This window comes from Nesoenas mayeri, assembly GCF_963082525.1.
Source record: "Nesoenas mayeri genome assembly, chromosome: 21".
Classification (NCBI taxonomy): Eukaryota; Metazoa; Chordata; class Aves; order Columbiformes; family Columbidae; genus Nesoenas; species Nesoenas mayeri.
This window is the reverse complement of record NC_137571.1, coordinates 4,680,353-4,700,355: the sequence shown is the minus strand read 5'-3', so window position 1 is coordinate 4,700,355 and position 20,003 is coordinate 4,680,353. Positions and strand designations below refer to the sequence as shown.

General features: G+C 48.1%; 1 protein-coding gene across 1 annotated transcript in view; it reads left to right on the top strand.

Annotated features, from left to right (window-relative positions):
- The window catches only part of CSMD2 (CUB and Sushi multiple domains 2), a gene marked incomplete at both ends in the record, with an annotated part of 231,477 nt that overhangs the window by 132,575 nt on the left and 78,899 nt on the right, over positions 1 to 20,003 (top strand). Inside the window, 9 exon segments of the mRNA XM_080357655.1 lie at positions 4,706 to 5,032; positions 6,784 to 6,978; positions 9,000 to 9,138; positions 9,840 to 10,027; positions 10,348 to 10,536; positions 10,781 to 10,897; positions 14,928 to 15,143; positions 17,178 to 17,366; positions 19,738 to 19,907. Of these exon segments, the coding sequence (XP_080213781.1) occupies positions 4,706 to 5,032; positions 6,784 to 6,978; positions 9,000 to 9,138; positions 9,840 to 10,027; positions 10,348 to 10,536; positions 10,781 to 10,897; positions 14,928 to 15,143; positions 17,178 to 17,366; positions 19,738 to 19,907 (1,730 nt within the window).

Here is a 20,003-nt window from a genome sequence, read left to right as displayed (position 1 = left end):
AGCAGCAAATCGCTGGTGAAATGCTCCTTATCTGCGGGCGCTTCCCCGAGCTGCGGAGATCCAGTCGTTCTCTGGCAGCAAATTAAATGAAGGCGGGATTACTACGATCTCTGTGTACACGTGGGATTTGTAGCCTTTGTTAGCAGCGCTGTGGCACGGTTGCAGCCATGTAAGACCATTCCCTTCTCAGTCTTCAGCAGGGCTCTTAACCTCAAAGCCCTTGGTCTGCATCGCAGCCCCGGTTTATCAGAGCGCTGAGATTTCATGTTTGCTTAAGTAGATGTGCGTGTGTAAAGTGCTGTGCTGGGCAGGAATGCACTTAAGCACCTTCTTAACAATGAATTGGGTTATAATTGTCCCCCATGAGCTCCCCAGGCATTTTTTCTTGTGTGACCTGTGTGAAAATTTTCCCTTTCTGTGCAGTGTCTAAGGGGTTTGCTTCACTGGTCCCTTCTGCTGGTCCTTGAGAGTTGTCTCAAACAAGCTGCACATATTCCAGCGTGTCAACCCAGTCGTTAAGGGTCCCTTAGTCTATATCTAGGGAGCGCTGAGGTGCAGCTGGGCCCCACCAGAGCCCATTCTCGGTGTTGCTTTGTCAGTGAACGCTTTCTGGCAACTGTAGAAGAAAGAAGAAAGAGTGTCCTGCTGTGAGCTGCTGCTCCGTGCGCTCTCTTGGTTTCTATCAACTTGTTAGGAGCTTGGGGAGCTTGCGCAGCAGAAGGTTGTGGTGATGAGGTGAGGTTGTGGGGGTGATGCGGCAGATGTGGCCAGCTGTGGTGTTCCCACAGGGATGCTGCTCTGGGCAGGGTGGGAGCAGAGGACCGGTGGGGCGGCAGCGCCGTTGTTGGGCACGCAGCTCGCCGGAGAAGCTCCAGCTGCTCACCCAGATTATTGGATTGTCTCCGTGCTTGTTATTGTAGTGATTGAATCAGTGAAACTGCTACCCTGATGGGTTTCACGCCGCTCTGAACGAGCTGTCCTGTGCCAAGGCATCTGCCCGTGTTTCTGACAGCGATTGCTCAGCGCCGTGGGGCGCTTCTCTTCGCATGGGGCTGAATCTGAAATGACACTTAATTGGTTTTGTTGGGTGAGGGGCTTGTCTCTGTCCCCTTTCCCATCTCTGCATCCAGAAGACGGGAACATGGTGTGTGTTACATTGCTGTCTTCAACCTGCTCAGCAGAGAAGTCCCCTTTTGCCTGCCTTATTGGACTTTAATGCTGTACATGTGGGGTCCTCTGCTAAAGCACCAAGGAGCAAAACGGGAAAGGTACATAACAAGAGCACAAAACTGCTTTGGGGCTTTTGCCAAAAAGTGAGATTTAAACTTTAGTCATCTTGTGGACATTGTGACAACAGGACAGGACAAGCAGCCCCGCACTGGCCCAGTGGCGATCAGCACCTTCCAGTAAGCTGAAGAACTTCGCTCACTCCTGCTCACCCCATCGCCGTTCTTGCTTTGAGCGGGTAGAAATGAAACCTGCTTCGGTGTCGTAACACCCTTCCACATGCGCAGAGGCTCCTGTTCAGTCTATTTTAAGTTCGCTGATATTTTCCTCAAGATCTGCTACTCAAACCCTGCCTATTTTTCACGTTTCGTACCATCGCTGCTCTCCCGCCCCCGTTAGCCGTGTGCTGGCGGTGACAGCCGCTCCATCAGAGTAAGATGAAGAGTTTGTTGCTCTGAAATACAAAGTTCTCCCAGTTAATATTTGCTCTAGACTCCTTTCCCTCACCTCCCGCTGGCCCTGGTGGTGCCTCAAGGTTTCAAGAAAGAAAACGCATTGTGATGCAGATGTGTTTATTGAAACGGCGGATACAGAAAGAGGAAAATACAAAATGTAAAGCGCTTTGCTTCGCAGCTTGAGCCGTGCCCTGAGCCTCCAGCGCCGGAGCGATTCGGGACATTGCTCGCCCCAGTGAGCCATGCTGGTTATTAACCCGGCTCCCGCTGAGCTCCTGTTTTTCCAGTCCATCAGCAAGCTATGCCTAGAGGAGGGATCTTCTTAAAAAGGAATGGTAAGGCAGAAAATGTTACTGTCTTCCAGCTCTTTCCCAAGTGGTCAGAGTCGGTGCAATAGCTAAAAGCCGAGAAAGAAGTCAGGATCTTTTTTTGCCGTTGTTTCCATGGAGACTGAAATCTTAACGGTGGTTCCCTGCTTGGTGTTCAGCCCCTGAACCTGGTGCTGTTCCCATTCCTGTGTGTTGCGGAGCCACGAGCGCCTCACCCTGGGGCCGCAGCCGCGTGTCCACGCGACTTCTAAGACAGGCAATGAGCTGTTTCTTCACTGTTTTACCGCTTGAAATGAACGCAGAATCTTCACGATGTTTGTGATGACTTGAATAAATACCTTGTACTCATTCATTAATGACTCGGGTCTCGCTGGCTTTGGTAGGTACTTTCTGTTCGTGCTGCGTTTTGCTGTGATTTATTCTGCTGTATTTAATAAAGGCATTTTTCTCATTGCTCTTGCAGTAGTTGATCAGTAATAATAATTATTGACGAAGTCAATATATAGGCCTATAAATTGGAACCTGTGCCGTGCACGTAATGAAATCTCCTCTCGTAACATTTAAGAGCAACCATAATAAATACTAAATTCAGTCTCTCAGCTTGAGGCTTCGGAGCTGCAGATATTCCCACCTCGGTCGATCTGTCTGTCCTGTTCTCCGCGGCTGGTCCCTCCCTGGGGCACTTTGTCCCTCGGGTGCACAAACCAGCATGAGACAGGTAGCACTCGGCTCTCTTCACCTTTCTTGGGTGGTATCATCCTTGTTCTGAGCACATTTCACTGTTCCTGACATTTGTGTCCAGCAAAGCACGTTGGAGAAGCAGCGGCTGACGTGGGTCCCAATGCAGCCCAGAGCAAAACCCTGTGTTCACACTGAAGAAAACCCTCTCTTGCTTCAAAAGGTTGAGAAAATCTTCATATTGCAGACGCCTTAATGGACCTTCTGGATAATTTGTGGCTTCCTGGGCTGGTTGTAGCTGAGCTCGTACGCTGGTGCCCACAATGGGCTTGGACCATGGGTGTGAGGGACGGTGGCCACGGTGCCACCTGCACTTGTTACCTATGGAAACCTGAAATTGTCATTTACTTGCCCACAGGGGAGGCTTTTGGTTTTTGTATCTGTTACTTTTTAATCTGTCGTTTTGTTTTATCTATCAAAGGTTAATTTTACGTTCCTCCCTCGCTCTGCTTCTCTTTCTTCTGTCAGCAAGTTCTTTGTTATTTCCCGAAATGAGCCGCAATAGCTGCGCCAGCCACTGCACCTCTTGTTGCCGTGTGATCCTGTAGGTCCTGTGCCAATGCTAATTTACCGCCTCGGATTTAAAAATGTATAGGAGATACCTCGCTGCCGTGCGGGGCTCCTGCGCTAAGATGTTGCGCTGTGTATGAATACATCTATTTTCAATAACTCTTCCTAGGCAGATTATACCAAGCTTGCACAGACAGAATTATTTGACAGCATCCCTTGATATTTCAGTATCTCATAAAGAGCCCGAAGCCTGAAGATATTTTGCAGTTTGTTTTCTCTTTGTTGCTTAGAGCAGGAAATAGATTGTGTAGCTCTTAGCCTTGATAATGTCATGGTAACGTCCATCTTGTTTGATCTGAAACCATTAAGCATTGAAGGAAGACAGAGGGAAAATAATAGAGGGAGGGTGAGCATTGAACCAAATAATTGTATAAATGCCAAACTAAAGCCAGTCTCATCCTCTGCGCAATGTCCTTTTGCCAGGAATTAGTGAGATATATGTTCTAAATAATGGGTTTTACTAAGGGTGATGGTGGGGAAAAGGCTGAGTGAAGCATACGCACCTGAAATATCAAAACCATTGGGTAGGTACCACTTGAAAGGCAGCCTTGCTTTCTCAAATTGATGGGCCTCGTCAGGTGGAATACAGTATATATTGAAAACCCATGAGAGCTGAAGGTCTTTCTCATGTGCACTCTTCCCCTCAGCTTCTTTTAAGACCGGTTTTAATTGTTTTCATGGGAATGGCCAGCTCTTTAATTGTTTTTATGGGAATGGCTGGCTCATTTGACGCCTCTTTTTGTAACACGCTAGCCCAGCAGAAGTCAGTGATCTATTTGCAATGGGAAGGGGAGCCGTGGGTTGCAGCCCACCAGGGCTTGCTCTCGTTTTTCATTATCTCCCTGTACTTTTGGAAAGCCTGGTCTGCATGGGCTAATGCCTTCGCTCGGCTTTTGTAGGCTGAGCTGTGGCCACGACAGAAGGCGCCACTCCAAAGTCTTAACTCGTTTAATGCTGATTTTATTTCACACTTGATTCTTGCGTGGGCTTCCTCTCAGGGACACTCAGGAGAGCTCACCTGCAAAATACCAAACCCCTACCTGGCTCAGTGACGTTGTCTCCGTGCAGTAAAAGGAACGTGTGCTGCACCGTGCAGGGCACAGAGCTCCACAAAGGGGCAAACTGCATCAGGCTGGGAGACTGCACATCAACCAGAACCAGGGCTGGAGCCTCATTTGAAGTCACCTCTTCCCCATGCAAATAAATCACTGACACGTAGCAGTGAATGGAGCACTGAGCCCTTTCCTTTCTGTAACCAGCTCTGAGAAGCAAAGCAATTGGGAGTTTGCAGGAATCGCCCAGCTCTGGGGATACGGGGATGGGGACGTGGCAGAGCAGCTTGTGGGGGCGCTGAGCCGCATGATTGATGGGGATTTCTTGTTGCAGTTTCCTGCTTTTTCAACTTCACCACCCCATCTGGCATCGTGCTGTCACCAAATTACCCTGAAGAATACGGAAGCAGCTTGCACTGCGTTTGGTTAATTATAGCGAAACCCGAGAGCAGAATTCATTTGGCTTTCAATGATTTTGACGTGGAGCCTCAGTTTGATTTCCTAGCGGTGAAGGATGGTGGAACCGCTGAATCTCCGGTGCTGGGGACCTTCTCAGGAAACCAGATCCCCTCCTCTCTGACCAGCAGTGGGCACGTAGCCAGGCTGGAGTTCCAGACCGACCACTCCATGGAGAAGAGAGGCTTCAACATAACCTTCACCAGTAAGTGCCTGATCTCTGCTTCTCGTTCTCATTTCAAGCTTCAGTTTCTTGCTGGGGTCTGATGGGCTTGAGTTTGATCTCGCTGAAAATTGGGGGTTACTTTAGAGTTGCGGTTGGGTAGTTGAGGATTGGTTTCAAGCTTAGAGCTGATGGCACAAGGTCTTTCTGGCTGTGAAGTTCAGGTGTGAGCTGGGATCTCTGCTCTCCCTCCTGTGCCTCCGACAGTGCACGTGGACAACATGGGGCAGATCAGGAACAGCCCTTAGATCTCGGGTGGTTGTGTTTATCAGTCAGCGCTCTCATCGTTTGCTGACACCTAAAAGCGTGTAAGACTTTGAAGATAAAGGAAAACACGTCTCAGGGTGTAAAGCATTGAAGCTCCTATAGATACACTTGGCTTCACGTTAAGTCCAGTCTTCAAATCTCAAATAAATACTACGGCAATTTTATCCCTGTGTTGTCCTATAATTTTCTAAAGAGCGTTATTAAACCTATTCAGCAGAACTGATAAAGGACTTTGTTATAATAGCCTTTAGTGGCACAGCTAAATTAATAGCCTTTCTAGCTCTGATTGCAAATCCTCCATTTTAAAAAGAAATCAGGGGTCTTAAGAAATCATTCGCCACACTACAGCGGGCTGAAGGCTCATCAGGTGAAGTACCGGTGTGCGGTTGTATCACGTCCCCAGGACTGAGTCCAGAAGCACTGGGAGCTGTGCCTGTCCCTTCTACAAAGACATTTTTAAAGCACGTTTTTAATTGTTGTAAATTACTCCTACGTACATGTGAGTTAATGCGTTCTGACTGCTTGAACTACAGAAAGGAGCTCCCGAGCCTTTCTCGGACACCTTTCCATCCTTCCCTTCGTTTGGGTGTGAGAGAGGAGACACATATTGCTCCAGGGACAGATACAAGAGCACGAGGAACAGATTCAGCCCGCGTTTTCCTCTTTAGCGCTGCGTGTAACAAGATACTATACAAGTAACGATGCTCAGTAGGAAACTCAGAACTCATCCCAATTTGGTCAAGTGCATTAAAGATACTAAAAGCGCGTGTGTAATTAATCTGGAGGCTTTAATCTTTCATACGCTGCTCATCTCCAAAGACCACCTCCCAGCATATGAAGACACAGTACATAATTATGCACTTAATGGGAAATTAAGGCTATAGACTCACTTTCTGATTGGTTGGCTGGCCTGGTATTTAAGTGCTGGGAAAGAACAGGCCTTTAAACAGTTGTGCAATTCCGTGCACAACTTTGCAACACCTAGGAAGGTAATTGCTGCGTGTCCTTTGTTTTATCGCAGTAATGATGACAAGCAAGGTCAAGGACTGTGGCAGTAAATCACAGACATGCTGAGAGGACCCTTCCTTTTAACACAGAGCCTTAAAGCTTGTGTTGTTTCTCATTAACTGTTAACTGTAGGTACACGCACTGCGGTATTGGGACAGTTTGTAAAAATGTTTCTCCATTTTGAGTATTTGTGCATTTTCACATGCAAAAGAACGCTAAGAAGGTAATTTGGTTCTTCAGGCTCTTTTCTGGCCCCTCTTGGATGCAAATGGTTTTAATCCCAGGCCAAATTCAAGCCCATGTTGTCCACTGTCCGGAGGCAATATCAAATGCTATCACCTCCATAAGGAAGACATGAAACCATTGTTAAATCCCCAAGTTTGTGGTCCAGTGTAGTTATTTTTGAATTGGACAAGGACAGGGGAAACAAGTCACTCACTGTTCTCTTTGTGTCTTAGCGTTCAGACACAACGAATGTCCTGACCCCGGCGTCCCTGTGAACGGGAAGCGATTTGGGGACAGCCTCCAGCTCGGCAGCTCCGTGTCCTTCCTGTGCGACGACGGCTTCATCAGGACCCACGGCTCGGAAACCATCACCTGCATCCTGAAGGAAGGAAACGTGGTCTGGAATAACGCGGTGCTCAGATGCGAAGGTAAATTCCAGCATCTTTCCTACCAGTCTGCACGTGAACCCCGGAGAGAGAACGACCCACTCGTGTTTGCAGCCGTTTGGGTGGAAATGATGAGAGTTTGCTTAGGAGGAAGCACCAGTCCAATAAACACAAGCACTGAGCTCTGTTTTCTAATTTTTTGTGGAATGAATGATGGGTATTAGTTTTATTAGCTCAGTTCTTGTTACAACAGGTGTTTTTCTAATAACAATAATGAAAGGCTTTGATTTACTGATGACTAAAACCTTCCCTGCTGCTATTGCCATGAAGGGGATTGAAGAACAGAGATTGGAAGATAAATGGCGATATTTTTCTGTCCTGATTTTACCTACATGTAAAATGTATAATTTATAAAGAAGCGGAAGGTACAGATCTTTACTGTGAAAAGTGAACTCGTGGCAAACACTTGTACACACACCTGAGTGTCTGTGTGGTGCATCGCTCCTGTCCAATGGATCCACACAGTTTACATCTCTTTGGCACAACTGCTATGAGACACAACCTAGAAATGAGGGAGTTGAGTTAAAGGCTTTAATACGGATTTCAAAGCTTTCTCCTAGTCCTTTAAAGCTTCTGCTAGGGAAGGGAGAAGTGAAGAAAGAGCTCATTAGGAGTGAAAAGTCTTCCCTTGCCCTCAGTTCTCAGGGAAGTGATGCCCTGCGTTGGTATTTGCAGCAATTTGAATAACAAGTACTGTGCTATTGAGAAATAGTACTGTAATACTGAGAAATAATTCCGGTAATTGGTCATGCATTGTTGAAGTGGATGAGCAGCAGAAATGGCACAATCTAGTCCATTGTCTTTCAGATTGAAAGGAGAAGGCATCAATTGTGTTCTATAACTTCTTATATAAGAAGAAGCTGGACTTTTTTATATTCTTGTACAGTTTTTCTTTTGCAAGCACCTGACAATAAAATGTCTGTAGGTTTGATGGAGGGTCTCCGTTACTTTCACAAGCACGAGCCTTTACGTTTATGTATGTGTAAGTGTAGAAGGGAAACATACATTAAATACTATACTTTTAATCAGCTTTTATCTTTGGAAGCTTTGATAACCTTATGCCTTTAACTTGTGCTTTTCTCTCTGATCACAGTGGTGATTCCTTTGACTCATCCTTCAGTATGCACTCGATTAAGTGTACGTTTTAATTAGTCTTTTTAAACAAGGAGGAAGTATATAGATCTAAAGTACCGGTTAGCACATGAAAAAATTAATGGGAAAGAAAGAGACGTAAAAAAAGGCGAGTTGAAAGATGGATAGAAGTCCTGACAAGAAATCATGTAGCTTTGGGGCAGAAAGGAGCCTCTTGTTCAAAAATAATTGGTTCAAGATCCAGTTGAGCTCAAGTGACTTTCATCTGGCATCCGTCAGATCAGCAGCGAAGGTTTGGGGTGGTTAAGTTCGCATCGAGTGGGATATTTCGTAGCCCTTGTGCAGAACTTGCACCGGGGCTGGTGCTTCAGCAGCTGCTCAGGAGGATCCGGGTCCCCCTGGGACCCCCCTGGGTCCCCCAGACCCAGTGTCCTGTTAACAGAGAAGAGAATAATGTGCCTTTGGCTTCTGCTGCTGGCACAGGGGAACGAGAGGTGCAATAACCGCCTCGTCTCGTGATGTCCCTTGCGGAAGAAAAGACATGACTCAATTACCACAGATATGAAAGATTCTCTGGCACCTGCAACTACTGAAATGCAAACTGACCTTGCAGTTTTCTCTGGTTTTATATCTAATAATTATGATTATTATACCCCGTCCCCTTAGAGCTGCCGCACAAGGTCAGGATACTGCCTCCCGCAAATACTGCAGCGGGCTGCTGCGTCTTCAGTTTAAGCTGAAAAGGCAGTTTCTCACCAGCTAGTGTTACTTCATCTGGTTCTGATTCTTTTTACCACGTGAGAGACAACAGCGCGTGAAGGCCGTCACACAGCGGGATGGCACCGCCGGGCCATCCTGCTGCGTTTCTGTGCTTATCGCCACCTGAACCGTGTCATTGTCCTTGTCCCCAGCGCCATGCGGGGGGCACCTGACGTCGCCCAGTGGAACCATCCTGTCCCCGGGCTGGCCGGGCTTCTACAAGGACTCGCTGAGCTGTGCCTGGGTCATCGAAGCTCAACCGGGCTACCCCATCAAGATCACGTTTGACAGGTGCTCACCCCACGGTTCTCATAAGGTTCCCTTTTGTCGCGGTTGTTTTCAGTGTTTCCAGCAGCGTTGAGTTGTAGCCACCCCTGGAGGGAAAGGGAACGAGCTGCTCAGCGTTGGGGTTGCCTGTGAGGTTCTATCTTTATGTTATTTTTATTATTAACTCCTGACAAGACGTGACAATTCGCCCACCATTCGAGAAGAAAAGGTGGAAAATGGTGATGTCTCCCTTCTTGTTTTGACTAACTCCTGCTAATTTGCAGCGCTATTTCAGACGCACGTAGGACAGGCTTTTGGAGGCTGAGCTCTGCTGGGCTCAGCCTGCCGGGGAGCAGCACTGAGGGTCTGCCCTGACTCGGGAGCGCCGAGTCTCTCGCCTTGCCATGGATTTGGGTGTTTGAGGGGGGCTGTGCTTGCTTGAACCGGGATCTTTGTGTTTGGGAGGGGATTGTTCATGTTGCATTAGATACTTTACTGCAAAGAGTGTTTGGCATCAGCAGATGAGGCAGGTGAAGGATCATAAAGAAACCAGTAGGCGTAGGAGGGGAACAACGTGTTCTCCGAGAGGTGCTCGGGTAGTATAATAGAAACAGAGCCACCTCTTGCCCTGTGTGCTGCCTGTAGTCATTAGAGCACATTCAGGACTGCAATAAAGAAGAATTAGCAGTGCTAGTTTTTCAGACATATTCCTGTGTCCCTTTCAGATTTAAGACAGAGGTGAATTACGACACCCTGGAAGTGCGGGATGGCCGGTCCTACTCTTCCCCACTCATCGGTGTCTATGATGGGACTCAGGTGCCCCAGTTCCTCATCAGCACCAGCAACTACCTCTACCTCCTCTTCACCACTGACAAAAGCCACTCTGACATAGGCTTTCAGATCCGATATGAAAGTAAGTGCAAGGTTTTTTTCCTGTAATTACGCGCTTTCCAGCACAATGGGCTCAATCAGAGCCCATTGGACTCGCTTCTCCCCGTTGCCCGGCGTTCGCACCGTTACCCTGATTGAGAAGGTGAAATTGCTGCAGGTGGAGCAGCAGTCCATCTTGATTGTTTGATTTTAGCATCTACAGAGTATTATTGATTTGTAGGAAACAGAGTTGAGTTCCTCTCTCCATTTCATCCGCTTGCTTTGGGTCTAATCGGGAGGACTTGGAGTTGAACCTTCCCCCAACCCCGTGGGCTCTGACACGAGTGGGTTTGTTTGCCGCAGCTGTGAAGCTCCAGTCGGACCATTGCTTGGATCCGGGGATCCCAGTCAATGGCCAGCGCCACGGGAACGATTTCTACGTGGGAGCGCTGGTGACATTCAGCTGCGATTCCGGTTACACCCTGAGTGACAGCGAAGCCCTGGAGTGTGAGCCCAACTTCCAGTGGAGCCGACCGCTGCCCAGCTGCGAGGGTAAGGGCGCAGGAGACAACATCTGCAAGGGAGAACATCTGCATGGGATGCCCAACGCTTGATGCGCAGATCTCCTGCAAAAGCAACGCAGCAATTGTGAAGCTCGCAGTGACATTTGATCTCTGCCTTTTGTTTGATTTTAATGGGTTGGGCTTTGTTTTGACGTTAGAAGAACTGATATTCTTCCAGCTGATTATGGGGTTTGTATTCTTTAATTGTTTCTTTTTGTTGATTATTTTTGCAGCTCTGTGTGGAGGTTACATCCGCGGTTCCAGTGGTACCATCTTATCCCCAGGCTTCCCTGATTTTTATCCAAATAACTTGAACTGCACGTGGACGATAGAAACATCTCACGGAAAAGGTGAGAAACGTTTAGCTCAGAGTGGTTTTGCGGATGGGCTGGAGGCTGCTGCTCCCTGTGGAAACCAGGAGATTCCCTCCAAGAGAAATAATCGCTTTCTGTGTGCTTGGACACGTTGCAGAAGGTTTTGGTGTTGCATCTTTTAATCCTTTCAAAGCGGAGAGGATTGAGCAGGAAGGATGGTCTCGTATCACCCTCCCAGATCTGAGAACCCGTGCCAGGCGTCATCGCTGGTTTCAGACCAGTATCCTATGCTATTTGGGGACCTGGTGCTGCTGGCAGTGCCGCACAGAGGGAGGACGAACCACCACTGGCACCGCTGCAGTAACGTTTGGTACTCAATAGTACTTTATCTTTGCAGTGCTGGATCACTACGCAACATTTTGCAGATGGGGAGGTATAAGCTTGTAGTAAATGGTTTCCAGCCACAGGACAGAGCTCAGGCTCTTGGTTCCCGGCTCTGTCCCAGTTCTGCAGCTCTCGTTTCCCCAGTACTGCCCGCATAGAGGCAAAGTGCACGTCTGTTTAGTCCAATCTCCTGTGCAGCACACACCAGTCTTATGTCTTGGAGGAAAATGTCAAGAAAATGTATCATTGACGATTAGAGAGCGAGTTTTATGTACAAGGGCAGGAGGTAACTTCTCCTGATCCAGTCAGGATCTGCCTGGGGTAAGCACAAAGGGTATAAACTCCTTAAGTAACTTTATGCACTTTTATCTAACTGTCTCATCATGCCGGATATCAGCACGACGGGAGCCATCATGAGCCAATTTTGCAAATGCCATTTGTATTACAGCAAATAAACTTGTCAATGAACAGCACAGTGCATTAAGGGAACCATCACACGCTGTGAAAAGTATTCTGTTGAGTAGCAGCAATCCACTCTTCATTAATCCGCTCTGCCTCGGATTCAGCTCTCTGCTGAGACGCCGCATTATCCTGTAGCTCAGCCGAGCACGACGCGCCACACTGACACTCTTTTATATAGGAGAAAGTGCAACTCTGATGGCCCGTGTGCTTTTATGGCAACATCAGAGCGGAGAATCTTCTGAGCAAGGCTCGAAAAACCACAGCGCATTGTGAAATAATGGAGGTTTGCTTACACAAGTCTAGGGGCTTGTTGTTCCCATAGAACCAAATGGAGTTCAGGGCTTGTGCTTCCCCATCCGCCGGCCTGTTCTGTGCCAAAGCAGTGACCGAGCAGGGATGATCTGCATCATAAAACCCAGGCTCGAGCTATTCATTCCCAAATATTTATGAACATCTCGCACGTGGCCAGCGCACGAGCCCTCTAATTGAAACAAGTTGCTTGGGATAATAGTTATTTTTATGTGACTGCAGATGCCGATGTAGTTTATGGACTCACAAGCTGTACAATTCGAGTTTAAAAGCAGCTTAATTTTGAAGGTATTTAAACGCTTAAAGAGAGACTATTATTTTTAATCTGAGAACTTCAAAATGATTTATTCTCCCTATAATTTGTTTTGTTGTTTCTTTCGCAGAGAATGGGGGGGGGGAAAAGCCACAACTTCCATTTGCAGAGACATTTTGTACCACAGTAAATTTCAGACCGGAGCAAAGGTTTAATCAGAGTCACAAATCCCTTCAAATGAGTTTGTAATTATCCCTTATGGCTGCAGTTCCAGAGCCTTGAACCGGCTCTGCTGCTGGAGAGGCCTCGTGCCTTGTGATTGGAGTCGTTGTCTGAAAAGACGTGAAGTCTTCAGTTCTAGGACTGAATTCTGCTCGTGTTCCTCTGGTGCTGCGTTGATTTTGGTGGAGAGATATTATTTCTGATCCTTAGATGGGGTTTTGTAAAGGCGAGGGTGTAAATTTGCTGTCAGCTGATAAACAGGCGAAACTTAAGGCATTTTATATTCACCGCATCTCCCCAAGTTTCCAGGCTGAAGCAGCCTGTATGTATTTCCAATCTGCTATACTGCTGGTAAGAATAATAACCATTTGGGAAGTGTTTGGCATTTCCAGCCTTCGTGGAGTTCTGGGTGGGGGAAACAGTAGAACTAAAACTTTTCCACCAGGCTCCATGGATCATTTATGTGCATATAACAAAGAAAATGCCGATGTTGAGACTGTTTTGGTCATCTCTGAGCACTGAGTCGTGTCAGTATTTCTGCCTGGGATGCTGAAGGTTGGCCAAGGGCAATGGGGGATGCAAATGGGGTGGTTGATGTGTCCAGTGAGTCCTGCTCCTTCCCAATCCACCCATTTCTGTGGGAAAGGCATTGTGTTGGTGACCACCCTCTCTGCCCTTCGTGTCTCGGAAGGAAACTGCTTGCACGTAAACCTTCAGAAAGAAAGAAATTGGATAAATGGAATATTCATAGTCATAATTTGCTGACAAAAAACTGTTGAGCTGGATATTAAATCTCATGCTCCAGAGCTTTAATCAGTCTCTAGGTTGGTCTCATCCTGATCTCCAGAAATTAAAGGGGAAGGGAGAAGTGAGGAGCTCGTTCTCTGCTCTGTATTTAGAGCTTGCCTGTCTCTCTTTGGAGACGGCTGGTGCTGAGCTGTGGGTCGACAGCTCCGTGCTCTTAATCATTGGCTCAAATTAAACATCTCGGTTGTGGGTCGTGCCACTGGGCAATCCTGACGCGTGCGAGGGGGTCGGGACCAGGCTGTGACTAACGAGGAGCGGATTCCAGCGCTTGGTGTGCACAGAGGAGCCTGTTTCCCTGCAGACAGCCCTGGCGAGTTGGGAAGAGCGTAAAGCCCAGTTTAGCGTGAGCCAGGGCCTGGGAGTCCAGGGCTTGGTGCTCAGACAGTGCGTGAAGATCTGGGGATGAAAGGAGCTCTATACATGCAAAGAGGCTTTTTTATTGCTCGACATGGCTTTAGCTCGCTGAGACAGTGATGCGACAGGGTTTCTGACACAAGATCCTGCCTTGCTTTGCTCTCCAAAAGCCGTCACTACCATTTGTTTTGGTTTTTGAAGATGGAATTATTTTCCAGAGAGTAAATGTTTCTAATTGCTCTGAATTCCAGCATGAAAAATCCCCTTTTGTGACAGCCTGAAGTGCTTCATGTTTGATGTCTGTAGGTGTGAAGGATACTTTAAGTCATCTATTACGCCTTCCTTGTTCATTTACAAATGCAGCAAGGTCACAGCCTTCTCACTGAAATATTTCAAATGGTTGAAATTGAATTTGGAAGAAGAGACAAAGTTTTCCTGTGTTTGTCTGTCCTCCCTGTAGCTGGATCTGTTGTGGCTTTTAGTTTTGTTGGTATAATGTGGATAAAAGTGTAAGGTTCTCGTCCCTTGTAGGATCTGCTGTGTCTGCGCTCTGCATGTCCCTGGGAGGGGACAGCGGGTGACAAGAGGGGACATCAGCAGCCCCCATCGGGACAGGGCTGTGCTGGGTGGGAGGTGACCACAGGACATAGCCCCGACTTGGGGACACACATGAACCCTGCAAGGTTCATGTGTGGCCAAGGAACCAGGTCTGTCCCTGCGCGATGGCTCCTGTTGTCCTCAGCCTTTGGGGAGCAGCGTTCAGCCCCGTCACAGGGAGCTGTAGGACGTCCCTGCGGTGCTTTATGCTCTGGAGGAGCCTCTCTGACCTTGGTACTTGGCTTAAGTGCTGTTTTTCTAGGTATGAATTCTTTCCAGAACATAACTTGTTATTCTCAAGTCCTCGCAGCTGCAGCATTTGCTGTTGTTGCCCATCTAAAGGTCAACGCTTTTAAAATACAACTCTCCTCTAAGCCGGTTCCGTCCTTTCTGCTGCTGCTCTGTCCCCCGAGCGAGCCTGTTCCTGTGTCACAAAGGTGCCGGGATTGAAGATCTGAACTGCCTTCCTTTATTCTGGGCCTTGTACCGTCCCCTTGTTTTCCTTTATCCATCTATTTCATTTATTTTCGGTGCGCTCTCTCTTCTTGGTTACATTACTGTTTACTGGGCAACAGGGAATCAGTACTAATGTCATCTCGGGGAGAGGCTTTTGGCTCTGGGACAAAGGAGCCACGCGAACTCCTGGCTGAAGCCGTCTCTGCTTTTCCTCCCCCGCAGGTGTGTTCTTCACCTTCCATACGTTTCACCTGGAGAACGGCCACGATTACCTGCTCATCACCGAGAACACCAGCTTCGCGCAGCCCCTGAAGCAGCTCACGGGCTCTCGGCTCCCGGCCCCGCTCAGCGCAGGGCTCTTCGGGAACTTCTCTGCTCAAATCCGCTTCATCTCCGACTTCTCCATGTCCTATGAGGGTTTCAACATCACCTTCTCAGGTAAGAGAGGGTGATTTGTTCTTTCTCTTCCCATTTCTCTGCAAATCTTGGGTATAACTTTGAAGTCCGTGTGGTTTGGGTCACTGATGGTCACTCCTCTTGTTAGCCCAGTAAATTATTGTAGCATTAAACCACAATATGTCCCAGGTAATGTTGTCATTCCAGCCCCCCAGATGCAGCAGTTCTGTCTACCTTGAGCCCCAGAATCACAGAATGTATGGGATTGGAAGGGACCTCAAAAGATCATCCAGTCCAATCCCACCATGATGGGGTTGAACCCACTGGAATTAAATCCCACTAGAGGGGTGTTTGTCGCCTTCTCCCCCTAACACGCCTTTTCCGCTCTGCGTATGGCGTTTCAGCTCCCATTTTCTCAGGGTGTGCTTATCCAGATGCCTTCCCTCTCTCTGCATCAGAGGAAGATCACGGCTGTAGTTGCAGCATTTCCAGCATGGGAAGCCGGGACAGATGGGATGTTTATCAAGGCAACGTCGAGCAATCTGGGTGTCTTGGATAAGGAGCGAGGCAGAGCTGGTCACTCCCATTGTCTGTCTGGTCTTACTTTGTTATTTCTTTGGTTCATTGCTTCACTTGGATGCTCATCCAGTGACCCAACCTCTGCAGCTGGATGTCACACCTGCATCCTACACCGGGTTTCCATGAACCCGCTGGCATTACTGGGGAGCTGGAAACAGTGTTTTCCCTTGCTGAGCTTCTAATTGAAGATTTGTGATTATACAAAATGCTGGAATTTCATCTGGATGAACCAGGTGCTTTTGGAAACTCGAAGACGGATCCGTTTGCCTATGCAGAACAGATCATCGCACTTGTAAATAATTGCTTTGCGTGGGTAATCTCTGGTTGAAGCACGCAAGGTATTTAATCGTGTCCTTTAGCCCAAAGTCCTACAAACGGCCGCTGAAGTGTTTGCCTGCGCAGGCGTTGCAGCAAATGTAATCTTCACTGCCTGAGTGCCCCGACAAGCCTTTCTGTGAAACAATCAGTTAATGGATAAAAGCCGGTTGTATTGGCACTGTTCTTTTCTGTATCTCAGCGCACCTTTCCGTCCTGAGGGCAACAGCTGCAAAGCCGAGCTGCTGGTGTGGAAGAGGAGCGACCGGGGTTATTGCGGAGCTCGGTGCCGATGTGCTCGGTGCCTTTGACGGACGGAGCTGTTGCCATAGATGCAGACAGAACCTGCTGCTCTGAGGGAGCTGCTTGCCGATACCTTTGTTCTGGCCTCTGAAATCAGAGATTTGCATATAACACTAGGCAGAAAGTTTCCTATTAACGTCTATTTTGATGGGGGGAAAAATGGCCTTTAAAAATTACATCAAGTTGTCTCCTTCTAACTATTATATTTATTGTGTTTGGGGGCTTTTTTCCTTTCTTGGAGAATGGAAATCGGAGTCAGTTATAGTATTACCTTCCATTAGATATATATGTACATACTTTGTGCTTTTCAGGTCTGTTATTTTCCAAAAAATAACCCTCGAAACAGGTTTCCTTCAAAATGCTCTGTGGTCAAAGACATAAATTTGACCTTTCATTTAGCAGTAGCTTAACCATTTTCTTGCATTCCCCAAGCGGGATGCTGAGTTTCATTCATTTTCAGGATTAATAACATAGAGGCAGCAGAAATCCCATCCGGATCAATTCATCTTCATTTGGCTAAACCAGAAGGAGAATGAGAAATTTCCATCCCGTGTTGTCACCGCCGGTGTCACTTTTTGTTTGTCTGACAAGGGTGATGGAAAACGGGACCTGTTGTATTTTGAACTGGTTTAAATCAAGAGATGACAGAAAATGGGACCTGTTGCGTTTTGACCTGGTTTCAATCAAGAGCCTGTTGACACTGTTGACACAGTGAGTGTGACCCACGTTGGTCTTCGTGGCTCACCCAGGATGTTGAGTGTGGGTGATGCTCTTGCAGAGCTTCAAAACTCCATCCTCACATTCAGGGACTCGATCCCCCTCCCTGGGAGAATGAGGTGTTGTCCTGCCTTTCCATAGAAGTCTGTTTGTCCCCTGCAGAGTATGACCTGGAGCCCTGTGACGAGCCGGAGGTCCCAGCCTACAGCATCAGGAAGGGTTTGCAGTTCGGGGTGGGCGACGTCCTCACCTTCTCCTGCTTCCCCGGCTACCGGCTGGAGGGCGCGTCCCGCATCACCTGCCTCGGGGGGAGACGGCGTGTGTGGAGTTCGCCTCTGCCAAGGTGTGTTGGTAGGTGGTCATGTGCTTTCATTTTGCTTGGTTGGTTACGCTGTGCTGGAGCGTTTCGGCGGGCAGGGACGGGCGGCATCCCCGGGATGGCGTCTTCCAGCTGGCGGGGTGGTTGGCGCAGGGCTGGGGAGACAGGGGGAGCTGGAAGGAGCTTTCAGCCCTGCCCAGCTCTGTGCTGGGACAGGAGGGACACGCAGGAGGGCTCAGTCTTCTCCCAGGGCACAGCACATGGGGTCACACACGTGAGCAAAAGCCCCATCTCACTGCAGCCCATCCACAGTCAAACCCCAGTGATGGTACGAGTGGCAAATCGTGAGCCGTGGGAGACCTGGCATCCCTTTTGGGGTAGTTTCTGTAAAACAGCGTGGTCTTAAGGGCGTCCTCCCTTTGAATCAGAGCGCTCTAAAGCTTAATAGTCCGCACGTGAAAGCTGCTTCTGGGTGGGTGATCTTAAGCAATGCAGATACCATGTTAGCATGGATGTGTTTGAATTTTACTTTTTCCTTGTCCTCTAGAGGTTGCACCTTAAACCTTTCACCTCCTCTCCTAACCTCTCCAAGTCCTTTTTGCAACCCCTCCAGCCATTATTTATACTAGTAGATATAGAGGAGGGGAAGGATCAGTGTGCAGCATGGAGCTGGTGTCTGGCTCTGGTCCCTGACACAGACCTCTTGCCCAGCAGGGTCTGCAGAGCATCCCCCTGTCTGCCCGCGGGACGCTCCACGCTAACGGTTTGCGTAAAAGAGCAAAAGTAGCAACGTGCTGCAGCAAGAAAGGAAGAAAGATGCTTCAGGCCTTTTTCAAAACCTTTACGTATTGTTTTGCTGCACAGTTTAGTACATAGGAAGCTGTTGAGTGCTCTGCTGCTGCCTGGCTCACCCAGAGCCATGAAGGGTTTGTTCAAAACAGGCAGTCCGGATCTCTTACCTGTTTTCATGCCTGCTAGGTAGGTTTTCCTGATCTGCTAGTGACCTTTGAGGGACGTTGCAAGAGCATCCCAGCAAGAGCTGGTCTGCTGTCGGAGTCTGGGCCGCGTCACGCTGAATGCATTTCTGCTGAAGGTCCCAGGGCTGCATCATCCTGCTGTGACAAGCAGCCTCTTCAGGGCATGAATAATAATCAGGTTGCAGAGAAAGCTAATCAGGGGAATAGATATCCAAAAGAATCATCACAAAGCTTTAAACTTGATCCTCAGACAACATCACCGAGTGGACACGCTGACTTCCATTTGCCACGTCCCTGCTGCAGCTGGCTTTGAATTAGCAGGTTGGTTTCATAATGATGGGTCAGATTCCCTGCCTGGCGATCTGTGCAGGGCTCCGGTGACGGCTTGTCCCGCAACATCCCTGCTGGGATCCGTGTTCCCTGAGCAGGAGGAGCGCGTAGGGATGCCCACAGCAGCGTTTTGTTCTCTGTCCCCAGCCCCTTGTCTTTGGAACAAGAAAGGTCAATTTTGTCCGTGCCACAGAAAAACCTGAGCCCGCTGTGGCACTTTGAGCGACGTTTTGAGAGGAAACAGAGATATGTAAATTTGAGTTGATTTCCAAAACTGAGAGGCAAAAGAATCTCTGGTTTTCTGCCTTTTTCTGATGGGAATGGGTGTAATTGCCAGCTGCAAGGCTGGGAAGAAAACAACGCAGGGAGCGAGGGACAAAAGAGGTCCTTTAAAATACTGTCAAATGATGAACTGGAGAGCAGAGGGCAGCGTTAACAACAAACAAGGTCAGATTTTGTGCTCTTAGCTTTCAGGAAATTGTTTTGAGGAAGATTTTGAAATCCAGACGTAGCTTTGTCATTATTTGGCAGTTTGACCGAGCGTATCATTCTGCACAAAGAGCTTTGGCGCTTGCCGCACGTCGGTCCCGGCAATCAGCGGTGCGCTGGCTCCACTGTCAGATGAACACCGTGATTTTTATATCCTATATATAGGTACAGGATGAGCTTTGTATACATGTGGAAGAGTCTTGAAATATTCCAATCTAATAATACATTTTTGTATTCCTTCTGGCCCATGAATCAGGAAGGAACATGAACGCAGATGCTGTTTGGAGCAGGTGGTGCCTTTCCAGGGATTTTGGAATGCTTTTCCTGAGTTGGGTGCTATGATATATTTGGGCAAGCCAGCTTTCTGTGACTCAGTTTCCCTGTCAATATGAGAAGGTACTCATCTCTCTTGCAAGGCACCGGAGGTTTAATGATGACAGAAGTGTTTTGTTTAGTGACTGCACTTGGAATGGAGTCCGTGGATGCGTTGGCAGATGGGTGTAGGAAGGATTGAGCATCTGCGGCCGTTTGGAGGAATCACCTGCATGTGTTGTCTGGCTGGAATATACATGTGGTTATTAAAATGTGGTTTTGTGTCTTTATATAGCTGAATGTGGTTCGTCTGTCACTGGAACTCAAGGTGTTCTGCTGTCCCCCAACTACCCGATAAACTACAACAACAACCATGAGTGCATCTACTCCATCCAGACCCAGCCGGGAAAGGGGATCCAGCTGAGAGCCAGGACGTTTGAACTGGAGGCAGGAGATGTTCTCAAGGTAATTATTCTGTCTCTAGCAGTGAAGCACAACCATGCTGCTAATGAGGGCAAGATCTGAAAGGGAAGAGATGTTCTAAAATATTAATGGAGTCAG